Source organism: Mustela nigripes, chromosome 6 (assembly GCF_022355385.1).
Source record: "Mustela nigripes isolate SB6536 chromosome 6, MUSNIG.SB6536, whole genome shotgun sequence".
Taxonomy (NCBI): domain Eukaryota; kingdom Metazoa; phylum Chordata; class Mammalia; order Carnivora; family Mustelidae; genus Mustela; species Mustela nigripes.
The window spans coordinates 110,865,531-110,882,432 of record NC_081562.1 but is presented as its reverse complement, the minus strand read 5'-3'; the positions used below and the strand labels follow the sequence as shown (position 1 = coordinate 110,882,432).

Sequence of the window (16,902 nt, the reverse complement as noted above, 5' to 3'; positions counted from 1 at the left end):
TGCCCACACAACATCACCAGGTAGCTGAGCAAACTCTCCGAAACAGATCCCAACGAGTGGACTCTTACACAATTTTTTTTTTTTTTTCCAACAGACACAGCAGCACTTTAATTGTCGAGTAACTGTGAAAGCCTTGAAGCCGGGCGGTTCAGGGACTAGTTCCTCTTCCTTTGCCAACGCTGCACTACCAAGGCCCAGACTAAGATTCAGGCAAGATGCTTCCTAGCTCGTGCTGGGGCAGGTCTCCAGATGCATGTGCGTTTCGCGCCTTGCGCGCTGTGTGACAGGGAAGCCACTCTCAGCCGCACCACGACCCCACCAGGACTCCACGTGGCACACCTCTGGGTGTTCATTAGAGTCACGTGGGCGACATCCTCTGTTTCACTGCATTTTCCCAATCTGGGCCTTAGCTCTATCACAACATTCCCCTCCTCCGGGATGTTTACATCGGGGCTCACTACTAGAACACCGGCTCGGCCAGAACAGCCTCGCTTCCCAGGCTCCCCTCGCGGAAGCGGACGCAAAGGGGGCCCTCGGAGTGGGGGCGGGGACTGGCGCCGCGGTCCCGCCCTCAACAGGACGAGGCGGGTCTCGCCGGGGACTCGGGCTCCTGGGAAGCGGCAGGCGTCTGAGCGCCATCCCTCACCGCCTGCACGCGGGGCGCCGGGTGCCAGATGCCAAGGGCCAAGGGCGCAGGGCGCGCAGGAGGCGACTGGCCGGGCATCACGTAGGCGCGCGGCGGGCGGGGCTGCGGCTACAGCGCCCCAACCTGCCGCCCCCGCGTCAGCCCCGCCTGGCTCAAGGGCAAAAGCAAGGTCACGCGCGCGCGGGGCGGTGGGCGGTGGGCCAGGGCGCCGGGTGCAGCTCCTGAGCATCCCTCCACCCGGTGTGGCCGGGAAACCTGGAAAAACCAGGCACCGGGGATAGGAGGAAGAGGAAAGAAAAACCAAACGCAGCTCGGGGAGGCGTCTCCAGCCTGGGCGCTCTTGGGCTCCAGGGACGCGTCCGCCTGCAAAGCGGGGATCCACTCTCTAGCGGGCGGCTCACCCCCTCCAGGAATTTACCAGGATCAGGAAACCCCACCGCCTGGGAATCCCTGTGGCCCCACGTGCCGCAGCGCCAGGAGCCCGGGCGTGGCCTTGTCACCCCCTCCTTCAAATTTAGATACTCTCTTTGGGTGTCTGCGGGCCCTGGGCTGGGGTGTCCTCCTCCTCCAAATCTGCCTCCACATGGCGGGGGGAGGAAGGCTGGACTCCGCGCCCGGGGTGCTGGTGACATCCCGGAGTCCCCGCTTCCTGGTCCTTCCCAGCCAGAGGAGGCCGGCGAGGCGGGCCTAGTGACCCATTTCAGTTTTCGGTTTTGCCAGGAGAGCAGCGGAAACGAGGCCGCCGGGCATCCCGGGCGGGGTCCCCGCGAGCCCCCACCGCGCCCCACCCATGCAGCAGCGGGGACCCCGCCCGCGCCGCGCGGGGGACGCGAATCCGCGGGACTCGCGGCGGGGACCCGGCCGTTGCTTCCACCCGGTGCGGGCGGGGTGGGGGCCGAGGCGTCCAGGTGGCCGCGCGACTCCCGAGCTTCCCAGGGGTGTCGGCCCCCGCTACGACTCGGACGAGAAATGACTTCCGAGGACCGTCCAGGAGACCCCAGCGCTAGTCTCAATTTAAAAACTAAACGTGGAGGTGGGGGGCGGGTAATTGGTCTTCCCGATAAAGGATCCTAAGGCCACATTCTTCCCTGCTCCTGACTCCCCCATCCCCACCGCAGCGACTCCTCCCAAGGCTGCACCGCCCACTCCTGCCCCGGAAGGTACCCTGCGGTTCCCGGGCGCCGGGTTTCTCCCCCACCCTGCTCGGACCCGCAGGACCCCCTCCTCCTCGCTTCTTCCCGGGGCTCCCATCGCGTGTCCCCGCTTGCCCCGGGACCCCATCGCCTCTTCCCGTTCCCTCCTCCCATCTCTCGTGCCCCAGCCCGGTCAGGCGGTCGCGCACCTTGGGCATCCCCGCCGCTGGTCAGCACTCCGATGGCCTTGCCGGCTCCGGAGAGGTGCTCCAGGCACTTTCGGAAGGAGACCTTGCGGTTGGCGACCTCGTCGTCGTCCATGGCGAGCAGGCCGAGGCTGTGCCGGGGCGGGTGCTCAGCAGGCAGTGCCCCCGCCCGCGCCGCCGCGACTCAGAACCGTCCGCCCCGCCCGCTCGGCGCGCGCCAATGGCCGGCCAAGGGCGGGCTCCGGGGCGGGGGGGGGGGGGGGGGCGGGCCGGGGGGGGGGGCGGGGCGGGGGCGCGCCGCGGGCCAGTCGGGGAACTCGGCCGTGGGGGGCCTTCCAGGGTGGGGGACACCACAGGTGGGGGGGAGCTACGAGGGGAACGGGAGGACCCAGCGCAGAAGGTGGGCGGGAGTAGCGCAGACGGGGAGCGCCACAGCTTGCGGGGGGACGGACCGTCTCAGAGGGGCAGTGCTGCAGGCGGAGGGCGCCGCGCTGGTGGGAGGAGGATCAAGGTCCGCTCCGGAGCACCCCCGGGGGAAAGAAAGGCGTGGCAGGTGGGCGGAGCGCCTTAGGTGGGCGGGTCACAGTAATTGTGGGAGCTCTGCGGGTGGCGGGGAGCGCCGCAGGTGGCGGCTGTACCCCGCTGGGAGGAGCCTCGCAGGGGGCAGACGTCACCCGCGCTGGGTAGGGAGCATCTCAGGTGAAAGGGAAAAGCACCACAGGTGGGTGGGAGCTTTGCAGGTACGAGAGAGCTCCGGGGTAGGGGTGGGTGGAGAGAGCGCAGCGGGTGGCGGAACCGTTCCGCAGGTGGGCGGAGCATCCTGGGCGGGCGGGATCGCAGCCTGGAAGGGAGCGCGGTAGGTGGGGGGCGCTGGGCCAGCAACTATTAGGGAAACAGAACCCCAAGGGAAACCCTCCGGCAGGATTCCTTCCCCCACAGGCGCTCGGAACTGCGGGCGCCCCATCTTTTTCTCTAGTTTCCCCAGGTTTCACCTGCGCCCTGAGGTTGTAGGAACGTGCAGCGGATGCTCCAGCTGGTGGCAAAAGTGAGGGTGGGTGACTGGGGACCATCAAGCCCTGGGCCTGACCCTCCTTACCCCCCTGCTAGAGGAGGAGCAGGAAGTGACCCTGGAGATGGCCTGAGTGACACTGTCAGCTGGACCTGGATGCCAAGAAGCCAGTGGGGCCCGTGGGGGGGGGGGGGGGAGGGTGCGCAGGAAAGATTTGGCTGGGGAGATTAGACCTAAGTGCTTACCTAAGGAAACCAACTTGTACCTGTGTTGTCAGCCTGGAATCACCAAACCGAAAACATTCGTACCCAGTCTCATGGCGAAGGATGAAGGACCAGCGGACTTTTCACAAGCTCAATGCCAGCTACCTGCTTCGGGTATGGAGCCCATCCCTTTCAGGGGCCTAGGGTCACCAGGCACCCAGCACTGGGTTACCCCAAGAAGGGTTTCAGAGATGCCCCGTTGACAATTCATGGTAGGGATGGCACCGGGCCTCAGCCTACAGATAGAGGCTCAATAAATGTTTGTCTGGTGGGTACAAGAGGGAAAAAGAGCTCAAGGCAGGACTTGCGGAGTTAACCTGAGACGTCTGTAATAGCAGAACCAACAAGCTATCTGCTCAGGGCCACCCCCGCCAAAAGATGGCAGTACCCAGAGTCCGCGCCTGCCTCTTCCCAGCTACACCGGATCCTCTCGCTCAGCTCTCTGAGCATCAAAAATTTATTGTAAGACAGAAAGAAATGCCTGCCTTACACAAAGCTGGAGGTCTGACCTCTCCTGACCAGTATTATTGGTGAACCCCTCAACCCCATGGCCATCAGAACGACCCTGGCCTGGTTTTTCCCAGCCCCACCAGAACCACCAAAGCCCAGCTTTGGCACACAATCAGGGAATATGCATTTTTTTTTTTTTTTTTAACAAGCTCCTCCTGTGTTCTGATGATTGCAATGCCTGAGAGTGACTGCTCCAATGGATTGAGTCTGAGCAGTGCAGGGGCGGCGGGAAAGGAACCCTGGGCCTTTTTGGGGTAGGGGGCAGGTGCCCTTCACTCTCCCAGGGCAGGGGAGGAGAACCAGGCTGCACCCCGAGGACCTGCACCCCCAGCCCAGGACCCGTGCTCTAGAATCACCCACTCCTTCCCAGAGCATCCTGCATTTAAAACCTCAGGGCAGGCTGAATTCTGCCGTAGCCCAAAGGCCTTTAACTTCTTATACAAGTGGTAATTTTGTGATGTTAAGTTAGAGATTGGCCATCAGTCACTGAATTGTCTGTAATATAGAAAACGAAGGATATAAATGGAGTCCAGTCCTGCCAGTGGGCTAAGTAGATTATGGCTAAAAACATAGACTGGAATAATTTTCAGTTGTTGTTACTATTATGAGCATAAACATTTACGGACATGGAGCTATGTCCCGGATCTATCCGCAAGAGGCAAATGCCGTGAGCCCACGCATGTGCGTGTACACGTGTGTGCACATGTATGTAACAGATCTAGATATTTCCGTTCTCTTTCTTTTGCTTATTATGGGTATTCTCTTACTCTGCAACCAACAAGTATTGTTTTGGAATTAATATGTGATAGTTAATTAAAAAACAGTAAGATTGAGATTCGTCAGATGCCCAAGGTTCTGTCTGTTTTGCAAAAGCTAAGGTCCGTGTGTGCAGAGTTGTAGCTCAGGAGGGTCACCCACCCATCTCTCTCCCCGAGCCGCGCCGCAGAGCCCTGACCCGTTGCTCGGTGTATCAGAATGCCGTGTGCAGAGACCGCCAGCGAATGTGGGGCGACAGAGACGTCTCCTTTCTTCATCTCTTGCGGTATATGTTTTAATAGTTCTTCAACCCCTGCAACTGGATGGTTTGGGGGCGGGGGGGTTGTTGTTGTTGTTGTTTTCCTTTTTGTAACTTCGGCCTTGGAAGAGAATCTCTGATACAGAGGGGACGACTGCACGCCTCAGTTGATGAGGGAGCAGGAGGCTGTCTGAGGACAGAGCAGAAGCTGGCGCCTTGCTCCCCCTCTCCACCCTCTCCCCTCCGTAGTAATCTGTGTGGCATTCCTCAGGCACCCCTGACTGCCATAAAACAATAAATAGTTAACTTGCCGGGATCGCAATCCTGCAGAACAGGAATCTCCCTTGCTCTACAGATGTCCTAGAGACCTGAACAGGGAGGTTACCTTATCAATAGCACGAATTTCCAGAGGCAAATAACTCTCGGTTCCTGAAGCCCTAATGTCCCCCTCCCCACCATAAACTGGAGGAGGCCGAGCTAGAAGGGAAGGGAAATGAACGCAGGATCCTAACACCGCACCAAGAACCTCCCAACTATCTTGATGTTAGTGCCGGACCTAAAGACGACATCGATCAGGCCAGAAGGGCAAGGCCTCCCCCGCCCCCACCTTGCAGGCCGTCCCTCGCATGTGAGAACGCGGTCGAAACCTCCCATCCCTTCTCACCTTCCCCCAACCGCGAGGAATAGAACATGGCGACCCTCACAACCCGGGGCAGCAGCTCTTCCTGCCCACGGGTCCTGTCCCCGGGCTTTAATAAACCACCACTTTGCACCAAAGATGTCTCAAGAATTCTTTCTTGGTCATCGGCTCCGGACCTCAGCCCACCAAACCTCACCTAGGTTCTAGAACTTCATCACAGTGACTGCACTGCTTATCTCCAGCAGGACAGGACATGTGCGCGATTTCTCCTTGGCTGCCTAAAAATGACCAGCACAGGCTTCCATCACAGGGAGAATTGTCCCAGGGTCAGGAATGCAGGCGGGCTGGGCTGGCCCCTGCCCAGAGCCTGCCACAGGCGACACAGGTGTGGGCTGGGGGTCTGGAGGCTCACGGGAAGGCTCTGCTCCTCACACACACCCCCCCGCCCCCCCAGGCTGCTGGCAGGATTTGTTTTCTTCTGGGCGGCTGGAGGAAGGGTCCCGGTCCTTCCGGACTGTGAGCTTTAACGCTGCCTCTCATCTTGGCAATTTCCTTCCCTTCCAGGCATCCGGCTCACTCTGAGCTAATCTGCAACCACATGCCATGGTCTTGCCTTTTCTGCAGGCCTCAAGGTCCCTCTCCTCTTTCCTCGAACTTGGAAAGTCCACGCACCAACGCTCAGTCATCCGCTAAACTAGGGAATGTGGCCAGCACCCCTGCCTCCCTGGGCCGGGTATCCCTCAGAGTCCTTGTCCAAATTTAAAAATAATTCTGCTCTGCGTCTGACAGCTAAGCTTTAAGTTATATATAGAACAGTTGGATGCTCTCCAAGACTATCTAGAGATGGGGGGAGGGGATGGAGCTGGGAAACAGTCCCACTAGTTCTCCAAGTGTATGTAGTTCAGAGATTTGACCCTCTGGGCATCTCCGTCAGTAACCCGGAGCCTCTCTCTACGTCCTTCGAGGCACACTCGTGCAGTTTGGCTCACAGGGACGTCCCCATCCTTCCAGCACGGTGAGTGTGACAGGAGGCCACAGCCATGCACGGGGCGTCCCAGGTGAGTAGCTGGAGGGGTGGGTCTGTTGTCCCTGAGAAACATCATCTGAGCCTTCCCGTGCTTGCTGGCACTTCTTCCCTCAGAAAGCAGAGGGCCAGAGGAACGGTCGTCCTGAAGCATACATTATAGGGGCATCCCCCAGTTAGAAAAGGCGATTGGGATTCTAGCCACGTGACAGAGTGATGGATACTTTCACGAGCCGAGCCAGACGTTCCGTTACACAGGACTCTGGGCATGTCTCTGGCTAAGGTTAGCATTTGACTCTAGCGAAATCAGAGAAGCAGATCTCCCGCCCAGATGTCGGGGGTTTCAACCCATCGCCTCCCGAAGAGAAAAGCAGAGGGAAGGAGAATTTACTCTCTCCGCTTGAGCTGGGACACGCTGTGCTCCTGCACTCCTGGTCCTTGGCCTTCGGGTTTGGACTAGAATCACACTCATGGCTTTTCTGGACCTGCTGTCTACACATGGGACATCATGGGACATCTCAGTGTCCAAAGCTGCCTGAGCCAATCCCGTATGAGAAACGGCCCCGGATGTGTGTAAGGACATCCCATCGGTTCTTTCTCCAGAGCACCTTGGCTCCGACTCACTGCCCGATTAACTACGTGTTCCCCATGAGCTGTGAGATGCTCCGTCTGAATACTGATCTGCCAACTGCCTCTGCCGAGCTCTGTCCTCTGTTGGCGCTTGGAAGTTTGGGTGTATACTGCCCAGTTTGTAGGGCTCCTTATCAGAAGTGAGAGAATGCATGCCCCGGGGCCATTTCAGCCAAGGGTCTGAAATGTCATAAAACCGAGAGAACCACAATAACCCATTTTCTTGCAAGCATGCGCATGTTTGAGGCACAGGCCAGCATCCCATGGGAGTTTTTGTTTTGTTTTGTTTTCTTTTTAAAGATTTTTATTTATTTATTTGATAGAGAGATCACAAGTAGGCAGAGCAGCAGGCAGAGAGAGAGGGGAAAGCAGGCTCCCTGCTGAGCAGAGAGCCCGATGCGGGGCTTGATCCCAGAACCCTGGAATCATGACCTGAGCTGAAGGCAGACACTTTAACCCACTGAGCCACCCAGGCACCCTATCCCGTGGGAGTATTTAACAGTTGGGATAATCTTTCCAAGATTCTGATATAAGCCACAGACCTCCTCCGCCCTGAAGTACATATATGCTCATGGGACCAACACATGCTGCAAACATCTGAGGGGACTCCTGGGCCAGGGGAGTGGCCAGCGCTGGCCCAGGGCTGACGGCAGGAGGGCAGAGATGGGGTTGCAGGCCCAAGGAGCAGACATCTCTGGCTTCTGAATGGTCCTGGCTGCCCACCGGCACCCCCTCTTATCTTAGGAGGCAAAGCCTGGCTGGTGGTGTTTGAGCCTGGGCCAAAAAGGGACAGGGCCCTGCCCCCTGGGGAGGAAGCCGGGGGTCCTGGGCCTGAGTCTGTTACCACATTGACCATTTATGCTCAGACCCCCCTCCGGTCCCCTGCCGCCTGAGAGCGACTTCAGAGCTCTGGGTTTCTCCCACTGAGAGGGGGGCATGGGAATGCTCCTGAGGCACGGATCCCTTATGAGCCCTCTCTGGCCCTGGGGCACTCGCCTGGGCCTTTCCTCCTCTCTTTAGAAGCACTTCACAGTGGAGCACGCTGGCCACTGACGTCTCTGCCACGGGACGTGCGCTCCTCGCCTCCTACACAAGCCACTTCCCACTCGCTCCAACTCGAGTGGGGTCTCTCCTCCAGTGGGGTCCCTCCTCACATGGGATCGGACAGCCCGCGTGCCGAGGGGCCCCAGTCCCATTTCCCAGGTGCAGCACCCACAGCTCACTGCCCTGGGCACAGCCCTCCGGGCCCCCGCTGGCCCCAGTGAAAGGCCATTTCTGGGGCCGCCCACGTCAGCTTGCTTAGCCTAGGAGAGTGGAGGGCTGCAGACGGACAGAGGCAGAGGCAGGAGACGCACCCAGGCCGGCAGGGAGGAAGGAGAAGCTCGCCGGACTCAGAAGCTCACTCCCCTGCCCCCCCCCCCCCCTCTGGACCTCGACTGTCTGGAAACGTTTCCCTGACCGTCGGGGTCTGCCCACATCCCCAGCTAACCAGCAAGCTTCCAAAAGCCGTCCCTCCACTTGGTCTGGTTTCTCTGCTGTCATAAGGGGCGAGGCACTGCTTCCTAACCGGGCCCCCAGACCTTCTCTCTGCTGGGGTTCTGTTGCTGTCAGCCGCCCTTCCACACCGTGCAGTGAAGTCCGAGCACTCACCATCTCTCCGGAGCAGCCAGCTTGGGGTCCCCTTCCCTCCCAGCTTCTGCGAGACGTCCATACTTCATGTCTCGCTGGGTGGCACGTGAAATGCCAAATAAAGGTGAAAAACGTCAAGGTTTCTCCTTCCACCCAAGTGCCGGGTCCCTGTTTTGCTTTCATTACCCTGGATTAGGGCCACCTGCTTCCCGTGCCCCAGAGGTTTCTGGAGGAGAAAGCACTCTGGAAGCCCCGATTCCTCCCCTGCCCTCAGTCAGATAGAAGACCCCCCTCCCTGACCCAGTGTCAGGAAGGCAGCACGGGAAGATTCAGGCCTGCTCAGGACAGTTCCTGGAAGAGCTCTCGGAGCGCGGACGCTCACCCGAACCCACAGCCTTTAGGCCGCAGCTGCGAGGCGACAGCTTCAGGACCCCAGAAGAGTCTGCCTTGATTCCTTCCAGGCTTGCAGAGCCTCTGTCTTCGTCCGCCCCCCACTGGGGCTTTAGGCTTCTCTCCCCGACTCCCCGCGAAGCGCCCCGATGAAAACAAAGTGTCTCACGATTACATACAGTTGACCTACAAACCTTCCAGATTCGGAAAGAGAGAGAGAGAGAGAGAGAGAGAGAGAGAGAAAGGAAACATGTACAAGCACAGGAGTTTTCAGCAAGGTGAGGGCAGATGGCGCAATATCCCACAGATTGACCCCATACTTTTCTGTGTGGCCCGAGCTGGTAATACTCTCCCAGGACATCCATGAATCCCCCACCCCTCCCTCAAGATGCAACTCAAAAGCAAATGCAGCTGACTGATTCCACCGTGTCTTCTAACTAACCACATGGGCCGGCCCAGCAAAGCAGGGCTCCTCCCGGTGTCTCTGTCCATCGGCCTAGCCTGGCCATGTGACCCTATTCTGGAGATGCAAGCTGGGTCGGTGAGGAGGAAAGGCCGCCTGAAACAAGTCCGACTACCAGCCTTTGCCCTCTTCCTGCTGTGTGGAATGCTGATGTGATGGCAAGATCCAAGTCACCACTGGGGAGCATGAGGCACTCTAGAAGATCCTTAGGAAATGACAGCAGAGGGAGCTGCAGAGAGGCTTGGCCCTCTGAAGTCTGGACTTGCTCACAGCCGGGGACTATGGTCTGTCTCCGGAGCTTGAGCTCGTGTTTTGTGTTCCATGAGCAGAATAGGACACTCGCTGTCATGTACCTGCTGCTTATATTTTAGGCTGATCTGTCAGGAAACCGTGAGCTCCCAGAAACTCCTAGAGAGTAGGAAGGGTTTTAGGACCACATAACCCATCTTCCTCACTGGATAAAGGAGGACCTGGAGGTGGGGGCGGGGGCGGGGAGGATGGTTGTTCAGGCCTAGAACTGCATGGCTTGCGCGGCCTCGTCTCTTACTCATCCTCTGGAACTGCTTAGGGGAGGCTGAAGTTGCAACCGCGCACTGACAGGGGCGCCTGGGCGGCGCAGTCAGCTGAGCACTGGACTCCTGGTTTCAGCTCAGGTCATGATCTCAGGGTCGTGAGATGGAGCCCCGAGTGGGGCTCCACTCTCTCAGCGGGAAGTCTGCTTGAGTTCTCCCTCCTTCTCCGTCCGCCTCTCCCCCCATCTCAAATAAATAAGTAAACCTTAAAAAAAAAAAAAAAAGAAAGAAAAGAAAAAGAAAGAAAGAAATTAACCACCAACGGTGCAAGGTGTTCTGAACATGGCCAGGAAAAAGAAGTCCAAACACACTTACGGGCAGATGCACCCCAGTCCTGGGTCTTTGCCCCCGCGATGCCGCCCTTCCCCACCCGAGCCCGGGGTGACGCTTCTGACTGGAGGTGCTCCGCCGTCTCTGAGCCCGTCAGGATCCGGACCTGCTGTGTGTGGTCTGTCACACCCTGACTCAGAATTACTGCCTCCTGGGACTCGCCACGCCTGCCAAGTTCTGATCTGTTCACAGCACCCGCGGGCAGTGGGCTGCCGAGAGCGGGGAATTCAGTAACTGAGCAAACGCGGCGAGCATCCCCCCGACCCCCCGCTCCACGTTTCATACAGGAAAAAACAATACGGAAGCCCCCCTCCCTCCACGGCTATTATGGAGTAGAATTATTTCCTCCCTAACTTCTTTTCTCAGTATTTGCCCTTCAACTGAGCTCAGGGGCCCAGCGCCGTCCGCCGTCAACGCCGGAAAGACATTGCAGACCCCTTCTTTAAATACAAGTCTAGTTCTAGTTGTTCGATTATCTAGTAGTTTGATTCTTTATTTTATTATCTTTTTGCTTAAAGAGTCTTGGAGAGGAAAGGAGAGGTCCCTGCCATGCTACCGGCAGGGAGAGAGAAAGTTCTTCGCACAGTCAAGTGCACCTGGGACCAGTCTGGCTCTTGCAGCCGGCCTCTGCACGGGAAGCCAGACTGTGACCCTCGGGCCCGGAAGGACTCAACACTAGGGGACACCCACTTGCTTCCTTTTATCTGCATGCATGCCTGCTCCCATTTATTTTTAATTTGGCAAACCATCATTAGTAAGCCATGAAACCTGCTTTCAGTAACGTACCCCCAAAAGCAAGTGCTTAGCTGGTGGGTCTGGGGAAAGACCCCGGACTTTGGCCAGTCCAGCCAGCACTGGGACTAGAACTTCTCTCTGCTGTGCCTCCTCCTTTCTGTCATCTCCTTATCGTGCTCCAGACTTCCTGGGCTCTGTAGCTGTGCGCAGCCACATCCTACACCTGTCTGCTCTGCTTCCTGCCCCACTTGGATGCCAGCATGAGGATAGGGGGCGCAGAACCACCCAGAAGGGCAGGAAGCAGATAAGCATTGCTGTGAGCAAGGGAGATAACGTTATTCTGCAGACAGGTGTAATTAGTCCTGGGAACACGATGCGATGCTGATTCATCAGGTCTCCTCTAGCGAAGACCACGGGGGTCCCAGGTAATCTGAATGCTCAGTCTGATCCGGGATGCCAGCACTCACTGTGTCTCTGACCCCTGGGGTCACTGAGGGAGGTCTGCTCGCTGCTCAATACCAGAGTCTCTGATCTTCTGGAGCAGAATCTCGTGATTTGAACCTCATTACCGTGACCCATGAGCCTCAACTCCACTCCAAGGCCACTCTGTGTCATTGCCTCACTTGATCTCTGCCTCTCTGGCTGGCACACAGTGCCTTCCGGGCGCGCGGGCCGGTGGAGCCGCACACAGGAACCTTTGTCCCCGCACTGGCCGCCTGGTCCTGGCGCAGGAGGCCCGGATCTGGGGCTGCCTGGCTCCTGGTCTCCCACTTAGCTCCAAGATTCCGACCTCAGGAGAGGGTTCAGAAACTTTCTTTTAAAAACTTATTCTCTCTCTCTCTCTCTCTCTCTCTCTTTTTTTTTTTTTTTAAAGGCAAACCACCAAAAAGTAAAGCACACAATTAAAGTAAGAAGAACCAACTGGGAGTGGAAAGTGTAGGTATTGACATGGAAATTGCACGCCCACTAGTGGTCAGCAGGGCTCTGGGCAGGGCGCGACGCTCACATTCTGTTTCACCATCAAGTCTCCCTGCTTGGATGATGGGTTTTGCAGATTTTTTCCCCTCTTGATGTCTAGTGATTTGGAATCGCAGAAATAATACAGCAGGAGCTCTCACAAGTAGGTGGGCGTCTGCAGGTGGGCAGAACCACTGGAAACCAATGTGCGAATCAGAGGGCTGTTGGGTATGTGCGGATGAGCAAAAAGTGTGCCGGGTTATCTTCATGGACTCTCCAACCCACGTGTTGACCGGAGAGACAGACAGAGAAAGACAGGGAGACAGAGACACACAGAGAGAAAGAGAGAAACAGAAGGAAAAGAAGAACCGTTGATCCCTTTTGCCGGAAGATCGGGGACGGACTCTCCGGAGCCTTCCCTTGCAGCATTTTGGAGAGGGGCTGGCACCATTCAGGCTGCTCCCCTTTTTCTAGATCGTGACCATGCTCAGGCTGCTCTGATTCTGCTCTTGACTTTCCATTTTAGAAATGAGGCTGTTTTGCTGAGAGCTTATTTTCACACCTTGTTAGCTTTGGCTTGGTGACATTCCAGAAATGACTGTGATTATAGGAGCAAATGGGTGACGTTCAGTGAGACATGCTTTGGGAGATCTTCCCGGAGATGGCCAACTCCAGAAGGTGTTGATGAGCATCGAGATCTCGTTCAAGCTCCCTGTCTTCCCGGACTGGTTGCCGGGAAGTTGCCCTGTGGGGGGGCGGGCGGGGGGGCGGGACGCGTGCAGGCACAGGTCTGCACAGCCACTTGCACGATGGCAGATTGGCATGCTGGCCTGTGTCCCTGGTCTTCACAAGCAGGAGCAGCAGGACTCGGTGTGTGTCCTGTGTCCGTGAATGCCAGGCTCCCGGCTGCAGAACAGCCTGCTTTCCAGGATCAGGGACATTTTTCAAGGACACAAACCTTATAGTCCTTTCCTGGGACTTGGCCCGCAACAGATCTTGCGCGGGTATCTCTCTAGTGCACCGACCCTCCCCTGGTGGGGTCTGTACCTCCCTGGGCTCAGGAAGCATGACCCAGACCTGTGGTGGGATGTCTCAAAGTCAAACCCAGTTCCAGGACCTTAACTGGCTTCCAGAAATGGCGATGTGACGTGTGACTAGGAGCACAGTTGAGGTTAGGGAACATTCCGGGCAGAGGGATGAGTGTAGGAAAAAGCATGCTGTGTGGGCCCACTCCGCAGGTGGGGCCAGCAAGAGTTGTCTGCAGGGGTGAGGAGAGGCTGCAGCCAGGAGGACAGAGAGCCCAGGGAGAGGGGGGAGGAGCAGGCAGAGCAGGGAAGAGCAGAGGGAGTGCAGGGGAAGAGCAGGGAGAGTGAGGGGACTGTAGGGAGAGGAGGGCAAAAGCAAGGAGAGCAGAAAGGGCAGGGGGAAACACAGAGAGCGGGTGAACAGTGAGAGAGTAGGGGGGAGAAGGGAGAGCTGGAGGCATGAAGGGAGCGAGCAGTGATGGAGGGAGAGTACAGGGAGAGCACTAGTAGCAGAGAGAGTGCAGGGGGAGACAGGAGGAGAAAGAGGGAAAGCAGGGAAGGGACAGGGAGGGTAAGTGCCCTGAGACCCGGGGAGAACAGAGAGAGCAGGGTGAGTAGGGACAGAGTAGGGGGAGAACAGAGCGCAGGGGCAGGGCAGGGGAGCAGTTTGGGCAGAGCAGAGAGAGCAGAGGGAGTCGGGGCTGACCATGCAGGGTGGGGGTGAGGTGGGTCCTCCGTGTTCCCAGTCTGCACTGGTGCGGAGTCCCACAGTTGGGGGACCGGCTCAGTGAGAGGTGAAGACAGTGTCGTGCTCTCTAACCGTGGAGTCAGGGCTTCTCCCTGGAGGCAGGAGCTGCCCCCTTCCCCGTCTGGTGCCTTGGGCAGGGACAGATGGACTCGAACTCTCAGCCCCAGGGCAGGGCATTGATGACCCTCCTCCCTTCCGGACCTTAGCCCATTCCACTCTTCCAGGGAAAGGACATGGTCACTAGGTGGGGACCTGTGGCTTTCCACCAAGGACAAGACAAAGGAAACGTGTGACTGTGAGGCCAGCAGGTCAGCAGGGCTCTGGGCAGGGGCCCAGGGCTGATGTCATCCTGGGCAGGGACTTCCTTGTAAGGCCACGCGGGCAGCAGGCAGCCAGGGCTGGGCTGCAGGGGCGGGGTGGGCTCCTTGGGCAAGTTCCAAAGGCCAGGAAGGGAAGGAGTGCATAGAGCAGGGCACAGGCTGTGGCTGCCCTGGAGCCCTACTTCTAGGCAGCAGGGAGGGCTGGGGGGTCCTTGCTGCTTGTAAGAACCCCTGGGTCCTGCTGCCCACATCAGCTTGGTAGGTGGTGACCGGCAGGTTCCGTCCGATGAAAGGAAGCGAGCATGAAGTATGGCCCATCCCTGTTAGTGAGCCTGCCCTCTGACCCCTGCTCCAGCTGTGCGCAGGTCAAGAAAGAGCCTTTCTTGGTGGTTTCCCGGCTTTCAAATAATAGTGTGAGTGACTTCTATTCAGTAAAGCCATTACAAATTCTACTGAGAGTCCCGTACTGATTTGGGAAATGGCTCCCCTGCTCCTTCTCTCCCTCCCTCTCTCCTCTTTTCCAGCTTTGTTGTGCCTTCTGGTTAGGACTGCAAGGCTGGGCCCAGGCCCCCAAAGGCCCACCACACAGGACATAGATCAGGATGGACACGGTCTCAGTGTTCGCAGAGGAGGATGCCAGCTCATCTATGAGGCAGTGTGGAGATAAGCTAAAGGAAGGGGCTGTCCATAGGACCCAGTGGCCCCTTCGCTGTCCCACACGGAGACACTCTCACACATGGAGATAGAGATGTGTGTGCATTTCCATTTTTATCACATGGGAACCAATAGGAATCTAGGTACATTGTCTTTGTTCTTTTCCCCAGCTAGCTAAAGTTGGAATTTAGAAAATACCTACATATGTAAAGAGCAATTTCAAATCAATAAGCTTTATATAATTGTTACTGGGGCTGAAATCTTGAGAAAGCAAAATCCTGATCAAGCAGACTTGGAAGTTCATAGATTTCTGGAGAGCTGGCAAGGTTCTGTCTCTCAGCGGCTAAATTTGGCCAAGAACATCAGGAGCCTCTATTCTGAGCACCATGCGATGCCCCAAGTGAGACAAAGCCTCAGTTTTTCATTGCAATCAGGAAAGTGTGCAGTGTGTTTATATGTGCATGTATGTGGGTGTGTGGTACAATATCATATTATATTATTCTTCAGATTTATCTCAAAGTATTAAAAATAACCCTTTGCAGGACACCTGCGTGGCTCAGTTGATTAGGCTAAGCATCTGACTCTTGATCTCAGTTCAGGTCTGGATCTCAGGGTCGAGAGCTCAGGTTGCACGTTGTAGAGATTAGTTAGAAGAAATGATGCTTTGGAATGTGTTTCCATCTGTCCTCACGGCCTTCTGCCCCGTTTCTCTAAGTGTGGTTCCCGCTCCTGGGACCCAGCGTCCCTCCGAGGGAAGCAGAATCCAGGGTTTCTCTTCAGCATAACCCTCCAGCTGACTGTGTGCATATTAAACTCCAAGAAGCACTTCAGTCCCAGAAATGGCCTCAGCTTGTGAAGAAGAGCCCCGGGGTTTGGGACCCGCAGCTGCTGACAGCCCCATAGGACTTCCCCATATCCCTCCAGCTGAGCCCGCTCTTCCTGCTCGCCCATGGCACAAGGGCCCCAGAACCCGCCAGGGGAGCCCTGGAGCCTGCCTCGGGGGCCGTCTGGGGTCAGACTGCATCTGCGATCCCCTGATGGGGAAGTCAGGGCCCTGGGTGTCCCCTGCTGCCCCGTGTTAGCCACAGGCCAGGACGGACGCAGGGTCCCGAGCCACAGCCTCCGGGCTCTGCCGCAGACACGCAGGACTCACTCACTCAGAGTGAACCTTGGTGCCTTCTGAGCGACCTCTCGTCAACCACACCTCCGGGAGCAGATCGATAAGTAAACAAACGAGAGCGGGGCGCCTGCGGGCCTCAGTCGGCTACGCACCTGCCGGCGGCTCAGGCCACGATCTCAGGATCTGCGCATCAAGTCCCTGTCCGGCTCCTTGCTCAGTGGGGAGTCGGCTGCTCTCTGCTCCCCGTCCGTGTGCTCGCTCTCACATAGATCAATAAATCCGAGAACAAAACAGAACAGCTGGGGCACGTGCGTGGCTCAGCGGGTTGAGCCGCTGCCTCCGGCTCGGGTCATGATCTCAGGGTCCTGGGATCGAGCCCCGCGTCGGGCTCTCTGCTCGGCGGGGGGCCTGCTTCCTCCCTCTCTCTGCCTGCCTCTCTGACTACCTGTGATCTGTCAAATAAATAAATCTTAAAAAAAAAAAAAAAAACAGTTGACTTTCCGTTATTTTTTCACATATACGGTGAGGTAGAGCCTAAATTCTGTCATTCTTGCTTTTCTCTCATTCGCAAGGAACAGGCTGCCCGGCGCCACAGCTCCGCGCTGACAGACCGACCCTTTCTCCCGGATCGTGTCTCCGCCGTCGTCGGCGATCAAGGGGGCCCGCGCGTGCGCGTGTCCGTCAGTCCGCAGCACGGTCCACCGGCCCGTCCCTCCTCCCGCACCGTCTCCGCCTTCTTATGTCAGGACTTCAGAGAGCCCCAGATGAGGTCCTGTAGACCTTGCTCTGTTTTCCTTTCAACTGGCCCGTCCGTGACCCGTTTCCCAGGGATACCGGCCGGAAGCGCTGGTGCACGTCCCCAGACTTGTACCTGGGACGTCTA

General features: G+C 57.5%; 1 protein-coding gene and 1 long non-coding RNA gene across 5 annotated transcripts in view; one reads left to right on the top strand and one right to left on the bottom strand.

Annotated features, from left to right (window-relative positions):
• PFKP (phosphofructokinase, platelet) overlaps positions 1-2,181 on the bottom strand; it is a 52,001-nt gene extending 49,820 nt beyond the window's left edge. The window contains exon 1 of one of the 2 annotated variants that reach the window (XM_059403986.1): positions 1,989-2,181. In XM_059403986.1, coding sequence (XP_059259969.1) covers positions 1,989-2,100 — 112 coding nt within the window. In that variant the 5' untranslated portion in view covers positions 2,101-2,181. The remainder of the gene's footprint in view (positions 1-1,988) is intronic. The other variant, XM_059403985.1, reaches the window with a different exon arrangement.
• Positions 2,182-2,286: 105 nt separating this feature from the next.
• On the top strand, positions 2,287-5,547 carry LOC132020848 (uncharacterized). 3 transcript variants are annotated; one of them, XR_009405108.1, is made up of 5 exons: positions 2,287-2,538; positions 2,962-3,036; positions 3,272-3,371; positions 4,641-4,809; positions 5,331-5,547. It is a non-coding gene; the product is annotated as an uncharacterized LOC132020848 (long non-coding RNA). The 3 variants fall into 3 exon arrangements; XR_009405109.1 differs by lacking the exon at positions 2,287-2,538 and adding an exon at positions 2,548-2,668; XR_009405107.1 differs by lacking the exon at positions 2,287-2,538 and adding an exon at positions 2,548-2,706.
• The last annotated feature ends 11,355 nt before the right edge of the window (positions 5,548-16,902 follow it).